At 41.4% G+C, this 8812-nt stretch overlaps 1 protein-coding gene across 1 annotated transcript in view; it reads left to right on the plus strand.

Annotated features, from left to right (window-relative positions):
• Morc1 (MORC family CW-type zinc finger 1) overlaps positions 1-8812 on the plus strand; it is a 181174-nt gene that overhangs the window by 170724 nt on the left and 1638 nt on the right. Inside the window, exons 24-26 of the mRNA XM_021209326.1 lie at positions 3246-3333; positions 4958-5011; positions 7357-7551. Of these exons, the coding sequence (XP_021064985.1) occupies positions 3246-3333; positions 4958-5011; positions 7357-7551 (337 nt within the window). The remainder of the gene's footprint in view (positions 1-3245; positions 3334-4957; positions 5012-7356; positions 7552-8812) is intronic.

Genomic DNA, 8812 nt, shown 5'->3' on the forward strand with positions numbered 1-8812 from the left:
AAAAACAAAAACAAAAAAAAGGAGCAAGAGTCCAGATCACTTAGTGGGCACCATTAATTTTTCTGGGTTCAAGGACTTGCTGAGTTAGGTGAGGGGGCTTTGAGCCAAGAAGAACACAAAACCTATGATCCCTGGAGAGACATTCCCCTAAGGCCTTGATTTTCTTTGCAACTGAATGAATTCCCTTAGCCAGCCTTGGTCGCTGCTAACACCCAGGTGCTGTGCTGTGTGTGAAAGGACTGGAGAACCACTGTAGACATAGAGTCTATTATGTAGCTGTACAGAGCCCTGTGGCAGCATTAGGGGCCAAAGGGCTACATTTATTTACTTGGATGTAGAGCCTGTCCTTCAGGAGTCAGGTCTAGCAGCAGTCCAGCTCCAGGAGATTAAGGGCACCTGATTTTATCTAACAAGACAAGGTTGATGGGCCAGTAAACCGCTAGCACTATGTTCCTCATTAGATATGTTAAGCACCCATTGAGCCCGAGTTGGCAACCCTACAGTCATCTAGAAAGGTGACAGAAAGAGGGCACACGCAACTGTGTAAAGATGTTATAAGATTGTAAAGGCCACTAGTCAAGTGACTTTGGGTGGATGGATAGGGCAGATGGATAAATGGGTGTCATATTGTTAAGCCCACCAGCGAATATCTGAAGAATGAGTTCTCCCTATAGTGCTTCATCCTTTGACAGCATTCTTCAGAGGATCATTTATTTCTTACCCTTTGCTTTGTAGTTAACTGACTGTAGATTTAGCCTGGTTTATTTACTGATATTAAAGTCAGGATATACCAACAGGTTACTCAGACTTGGTAGTGTGTTGTCGATTACATCCATATATATATGGATGTATATATATGTGTGTGTGTGTGTATATATATATATATATATATATATATATATATATATAGTGTGTGTGTGTGTGTACCTGTATATATCTGAATAATATGTGAAGATCAATTAAAATGTGTGGGTATGATTACATAACAAGTAACCTGGTACATTGCTGAAAATAAAGTAGAGTGTCTTGATAATAATAGTTTATTATTTTGTGTCTTTATAATATATTAGATATCCATCCAAGAATTATTTTGAATTAAAACCACAAATAGGTGGATATCTTCCTGGGCACTCCCACAGAGGCTAGGAAAGATCTGCCTGAGTGTGTTGTAACAGAGGTTGAATGTATTCTTACTTAACTTTTTTTTCTGGTTACATAAACATTCTTTCCAGATTCACCATCTTTCTTATTTTTCATGTGACTAGTCTTTTTTTCTTCATTTCAATGTAACACTGGTACTATTAATTTTAACGAGTTCCATGTGATCAAAAGGAGGTAATGTGATTGACCGTATTAAGACGTTAAACTGCATCTGCCTCTATGTTAGCCACCAATGGCATATTAAACCTTCCCAGAAACCATCTCCCTAGTGAGCACATAGACTCATCAGTGCCTAGAATCTTCATATTGAGCGTTGATTCTTAGGGTGTTTTTTGGCATGTTTGAAGGCACAACTCCTTTAGGGGTCCCCAGTGAATTATAGACTGGCTGTGTCTGGTTAAAGAAACCTGAAATTGGATAGGCTTAGAGAGTTAGAAATGATAAACTCTGGAACAAAAGAAAACATCCTTGAATACTGTAGAAGAAAGGGACCCACGCCAGTAATTGAAGGAAGTTTTAAGAACTGTTAAATAGTTATAATCAGAACTTAACAGGTATAAACTTTTGTTATTCTTTTGCTTTTTTGTGCCTGACTGTGGATAGGGGTGAATTAATCTTGCAGAAAAATGAGGTCTATGTGTGTGTTTAAAGACTCTATATTGTATCACTTATCTTTCTGTCTAGTCAGTCTGTGGAACAGAATTCCCAAAGGAGGAGCTATTTAGCCACAACTTGCTTTAGAAAGGCACAAAAGGCTAAACAAAGTAAGTGAATCAGAAAAAAAAAAAAAAAACATGCACAACTTTCAGATGTGCTGGACATACATTTCTAGATCCTATGTTCTCCTAGAAATGAAATGTATCATGAATACAATTAATTACAGAGAAATATGATATATTCTGGCAAAATAAAAGACCTTCAGACCAGGGGACACCATGATCTAGGAAAACTAAGATCCATGTGTACTTTTTTGTTCTTCTTTGAGACACGGTCTTGTTATGCAGCTCAAGATGGCCTTGAAGTCAATCTTCCTGCCTCAGTTTCCCAAGTGTTAGGATTAAAGGTTGTGCTTCTACCTGGGTCTATTGATGAATTTCAAGACTAGCCCTGCAAACTCTAATGAAGGTATTACTTTGGGTAATTAAACACCTTTGTTCTTGAATAAAGAGTGAATAGAGCCACTAGTAGTTTTTCTCCAGGAAGCTTTCAACACTGAATTCTCTATAGAAAAGAATATTCACACAGGTGCAGAGGTTTCCTAGAATGGTAGTTGCAGATTTCTAGGTATTGCGAATCTTTGAATCTTTTTAAATTCTCTTCTGTTTCTGCCTCTGTCTCCGTCTCTCTGTCTCCCCTCTGTTCCCCCACCCCCCAGCAGGGATGCGTCTGCGATTCTGCATGCCTTTGTGTGTGTTTGCATGTTTGTGACATGTATGTGGCGTGTGTGTGTGTGTGTGTGTGTGTGTGTGTGTGTGTGTGTGTACAGATGCCTCTGGAGCACTGGGATTTAGGTGCCTACTATGCTTACCCAGCAGTTAGTTATATGGATGCAGGGGATCCAAACACCAGCCCCCTTCTGTTTTACCCAATAGACCATAACCAGCCCCCCTCTTTCTCTCTATTCTGTCCTCTCTATGCTTGTCCTTCCTTCCTATCCTCTTTTTCTCCTTTGGTTTTCCTTTCATTTTATTGTTTTAATGAACTTTTAACTTTAAAATAAATAATAAAATAAAATGTATGGTTTAAAGAGATAATAAAAATGAAAGTGTGCCTTTATAATGGAAAAATCTTGAAAAACTGCAGAACAAAACCACAATCAAGGTATTAGTGTTGACACAGTCAAGATGCGGAACATCTCCATCTCTGAGAGGCTCCTCCCTATTGTCCTTTTATAACCACGCCCAAGTTCCTAACCCCAGTCTCTGTTTCCTGAAGACGTCAATGGTGAAAACAAAATCTTTAATAGGAACTAGCTTCCATCTCTGCCAGGAATTTAAACACGCAAGAGACAAACTCTGTTCTTAAGGGCGGCGCTGCCTCTCCTGTCTGGGCACACTGTGATTTTGTTGTCATTGTCTTCTTAGGGAAATTCTTCTATACTTTGTTCCTGAGTTTCAGCTATCATCTGAATTTGAGTGCACATCTGTGGAAGAACTCATAACAAATCCTGAGGTAAGCTGGCTATTTTGGAACCAAGTGACTGACAGAACAGCTTGAACACAGAGGAGGGCGTAGGAAGGCTTTCAGTGACTGGACATAGAAATTCCATGCCAGGTACGTGAGAAGTCATTGTCATGACAGGCAAAGCAGGGAGGAGATCTTGGAGCCTGAGACAGTCACCGTGACCATCATGAAGGAAAGCATGGTAGCAGGGAAGCAAGTGTGGCATTAGAGCAGTAACTGAGAGCTCACACTCCAATCTATAAGCACAAGGCACAGAGAGCTAACTGGGAATGGCATGAGATTTTGGATACCTCAGAGTCCACCCCCAGGGACACATCTCCACCAACAAGGATGTGTCTCGTAATCCTTTCCACCAACTGAGGACCCAAGCATTCAAACCTGAGCCCATAGAAGCCATTCTCATTCAGATCACCACAACTTTCTCCTACCAAATAGAGTTTCTCATTTCATTCTCCGTTACTGAGATGCTGAACTAAGGATTGTGTAGCTCAGCCCTCTGAGGTGGTACTACTCTTTCTACACCTCATGGGGAATGATGAAGACAGTGCATTCACCAAAGCTCCTTTTGGTGACAGTGCCATCCATGGAGGATGGGAGGGACAACTTTGGCCAGCTACCTCAGATGCAGAGGGTGACTCTCATACAGGCCTTAGTTCAAATCTAGGGGGTTTAGTACCCTCCAGGTGGAGGTGGTGGTAAGTGAGGAGTGCATGTTCCAGGCCAGTGCAGGGAAGAGGCACTCCAGGTAGGACTCTGAGAGGCCCTTCTTGGCCACCATGGTCAGCATTGATTGTAAGATTGGCAGGTGCACAAGGAAAGGCTCTGAGTGAAAAGAACACAGGTTACTAATAGGACAGAAGTGCCATGTATTCAGGATTTAATTTCTTCACCTTCTTCTCTCACCTCAGCTTCTCATTGGCTTCTACTGCATTACTTAACTGAAGTCCTTCCTGTAGGGGTCACCAGTGAGCTCTGGGCCAAGTGCAGTAGTTTTTTTCTTACCTGACTTCCAGAAGCATTCAACCCAGGTTTCTACTTTCTCCCCGGAGTGCTTTTTCTTTGCATAGCATCCATGACCTCATGGCCCACTTCCTTGTTTTCTCCACCTCTACCCCATCATCTTTACAGTAATTATTTTCTGTTTGAATTCTGGATGTTACCATGTCTGAGGCCTTATTCCTGGATCATGGTGTGTTCTCTGCTAAGAGCCTTTTTTGGGCGACATCAACTAATCTCTATATAACTAATCCTGCTCAAGACACCAGTGACTACTAGTCTATTTCTACCCAAATATATGCCTTCTTCACACTGCATTTTGGATATTTGTCGTTTGATTTCCCTTCACTTTGATTTGTACTGTCTGCAGACTGCTAAACTAGGTTGAGTCTGTTACTTAATGTAGGCTACCTTACTCCTTTAGAGAAAATAATAAATTCAGGTAGGTCAGTTCCATTAAATAACTTAATTAGGCTTAAAAGATGCCTAGTAGCAGTGTTGGTGGATTCTAAGCTTGGATGGTTTTTTATACTAGAAACATCAGTGTTCTAACTGTATTCCAGACAGATCACTCTGTAAAGTTAATGTCCTTTTCTGTTATTGCTTATGAAAACAGCTGGAGCGATGCCCAGAGAATATAAACAAAAAGCTAAAAACGTGTTTCAACCAGGTAAGCTTCCTTTCCATAAAGCTATTTATATCCTGAAGTCTAAACAACCCTGTCCTCCAAAGAGGAAATAATATGTGTTTTGAAATGTTAGGTTTGGAAGGAAATCAAGTTTTTCTGTCCTTATCAAGACTTAGATTAATGTGTAGCCCATCAGATGTAACAAAGCAACATCTTTTTGAATTTGAAAATGCAAATGTTCCCACAACCAGTGCTTATGTAGCTCTGGAGTGGACTTTAGTTTGAGCAAGAAATAGAAATTTTCAGAGTTTAAGAAATATCTCCAAATCTTTGAAAGACTAAAATAAAACAGAAATTGTTGAGGAATCACAGAAAATTAAACAAGCACCCAGGTAGTTTTAGCTTTGAAAAAAAAATCTATGATTTGTTTACATAACAAACCTCCTAGTTTGTCTCCTCATCAGCGTGCTGCATACACACACACACACACACACACACACACACACACACACACACACTCGGCTCTGCTGATGCTTTTTCAGAGACTGGTCTTAATTGAGTTTATGAAAACCACAGGTAATCGGAGGGAAAGTTACCAACATAAGCAGCGGGTCACAGTGCTGCAGGGCGAGGCTTTAACGTATCGGTTGCTTTACCAGCTTTCATATGGGATTTTCATACATACTTCACTATGGTTGATTCTCCCCATGCTCTGCTCCACCTTACTTCCCTGCACATATACCCTGCACATACACCCTCACACAAACCTTGCAACATACCCTGCACATATACCCTGCATATATACCCTGCACACAAACACTGCAATATACCCTCATAGAGACACTGCACATATACACTGCACATATACACTTCACATATAACCTTTTACCCCAGTATTCTCCACTGCTTTTCCCCTGTCTTCTCTGCTTCCTTTACCCCACTCTCTGTTTTTGTTCCTTCACACAAGCCCCTTTCTAGTTTCTCACCTTTACCCATATTTGCTCCCACCCAAATACACAGAATACAAGAGAAAACATGTTGTTTGTCTTTCTGAGCCTAAGTCACCTCAATGTGTGCTTACTAGTTCCCACCCCCATCCCGTAAATGTCATAACTTCATTTTCTTTTTTTTTTTTTATAACTTCATTTTCTTTACAGCCGTATAAATTCTGTAGTGTATCAGCATATACTTTCATTAACCAGCCACTCATCTGTTAATGGTTGCCCAAGCTTATTCCATTTCTCTAGTATGGTGAAACATAATGCTATTCAATTCAAAGGATTCACATCCTCTCCACTGCAACACAGGGCCAGCTGGTAGCTGGAACTCTTCCTCACAGCAGATATAATTCTTGAATAATTGCACTACCTCATTGCTGCCAACTAAGACATGCCTGAGGGCAAAGTCAGCCTTATGTATCTTTGTATCACTAATAATGAAGTTCAATGCCTTGACTTAGGAAGTTGTTAGTAAAATGTTCAGGAAATAGAGCTATGGGCAGGTGAGGGTTTGCACATTGGGTTTTATAGACGAGCAACTCATGAAAGCAGCATGGCCGGCAGATGTTATAGATGGTATGGAGGAACTTTGCACACGTGAGGGCCATGAAGTGTGTGTACGCGTGTGCATGTATGGTGTGCGCGTGTGTGTGTATGTGTGTGTGTGTGTGTGTGTGTGTGTGCAGGCCTGTCTTACAGTTCCCTGCTACCCAACCAGCACTCCAACCCAGAAATCTTAAGATAGAAACATTTAAATGTTTATCAAAGTGGGGATTGCCCTGTATCTGTTTTCTCAGAATTCCTCCTGGTCCTCTCAAAATATTGATACGAGTAAGTAATACCATTCTAACATGTAAGAGGAGCCTGTGGAAGACCCTAAATCCTTGAGGGGCTTTGGGGGCCTTTCAATATTCTTTACATCAGGATTTAAAAGGAAGTAATATTAAACACACAAAAAAGGTCCCAAGAGCAGAGTTCCCTATTCTGCAGCCTCTGTGCTCTGAATAGTACAGATCTGAGTTACAGCTATGGGTCATCACCGAGATGTTCCACGTAACTGGCCATCTGCCAGTGCCTGTGGTACTGCTCCTTGAGATGATGTTATACCACTGAGGGGGAGAACAAATTCACCCTTCACAAGGTTTCTTCTTGATTCCAAAGCCAAGGTCATTACACTCCCCTCTCTGTGCCTCTCCATGCCTTCTGTGATAAGTCCTTCTGCATGCTTTCCCTTCCTCCTTCTTCCTCTCCATCAGAGAGTACGTTCAAGCATTGGGGTCAAGTCTTAGCCGGTGTGTACAGAGTTGGAATGTGAAATTGCTTTGTGATATTATGAGGAAATAATAATGTCGTTAAAAATGTCCTTGTGTTCTTTAAAAACCTTCACAGATCCAGAATATCTACATGGCTCAGTATGAGAGAAGACTCAAGAGGAAAATGCAGTCCATTGTCTATGAGGCAAACAGAAGGGGCTTACTCAATGAATTTTTTCTGGGACAGTGTGAACTGAAAAGGAAGAGGACTGAGGAAAAACTCAATGATCTCCGTGCAAAGCTAGCCTTGCTGCTGCAGAAACTTCAGCTGGTGAGTGACAGGGTGAGGGGCAGGAACAAGCTCTGTGGAAAGAGCCTGTGGCTGGATTTTCCTCCTAATGGTTTGCTTTGCTAACTCACCTTGGGTAAACCGCCTAACCCAGGCCTTGATGCCGGTAATGATACTAAAATCTTTCTGGCTCAGATCTGGGCTCAAGAAACAGTGTGATAAGATGTTGGGGACAGACAGGCAGAGGACAGAATGACAGGGCTCTGAAGAAAGTTCAGGCCCTAATACCACTACAAAGAGGCAAATGGTGACTGCTATGAAGAGAGGAATCAGGCACATATGTGGCCTAGTTGGAGTCTTAATATTTCTGAGAAAGAAGGGTGGTGTGTCAGAGCAGTCTCCTTCAGCCCAGCGGGAAAGTGGGGTGGGGTGGGGACAGGATGTGTGGCTTCCAATCTACTGTCTTTGATTAAAAACTCAAGGCTTCAGGAAAGAAGCCTAGGGACCTGGAAGTCTGTTAGTTACTAGCAGTACTCTCAGTAGAGTGCGTGTCCGTGTCTGTGGGGGGAGGAAGTTCTGTAGACACGGAGACCAGAGCAGTCTGGTCTGGCTAACCATACACAGTTACAAATAAATTAACTTTCAAGGCATACATTAGAATTTTTCTGCACTTCTTTCTCCAAATAAACACTAGAATCTTGGCTTGTGCCATTAATTAATGAAAATACCTGGATAAAATGAGCTTATGAGAGAAAAGAGTGTGTTTTGGTTTACAGTTCAAGGCTGTGGTCTATCATGAAAATCAGGGCGCAGGAGCTTGAAGCTGGTCACATTGCACCTGCAGTCAAGGACAGAAAGCAATGAATACATTCTACTACTTAGGCCCTTTATCCTCTTACATTGTCCAGACCCACAGTGCCCACAGTGGGAGGGGCTGTCTACCTCATTTAACGCAGTCAAGATAATCTTCCATAGGCATACATATAGAGCCCTATTAACTAGGTAATTCTAGATTCAATCAGACTCTCAATAACATGTGTCCAGTAGACAATAATTTCCAACTTTTTCAGGAAGTGAAATATTTTAATGCAATTTTATCTTTATATATAAATAAATATAAAATTTTCTTTTTTGGTTTTTCCAGACAGGGTTTCTCTGTATAGCCCTGGCTGTCCTGGAGCTCACCCTGTAGACCAGGCTGCCCTGGAACTCAGATATCCACAGAAATCCACCTGCCTCTTAAAGGCATGCACCACCACTGCCTGGCTCAAAATAAAATTTTCTTTTCTTTTCTTTTCTTTTT

Source organism: Mus pahari, chromosome 12 (genome assembly GCF_900095145.1).
Source record: "Mus pahari chromosome 12, PAHARI_EIJ_v1.1, whole genome shotgun sequence".
Taxonomy (NCBI): Eukaryota; Metazoa; Chordata; class Mammalia; order Rodentia; family Muridae; genus Mus; species Mus pahari.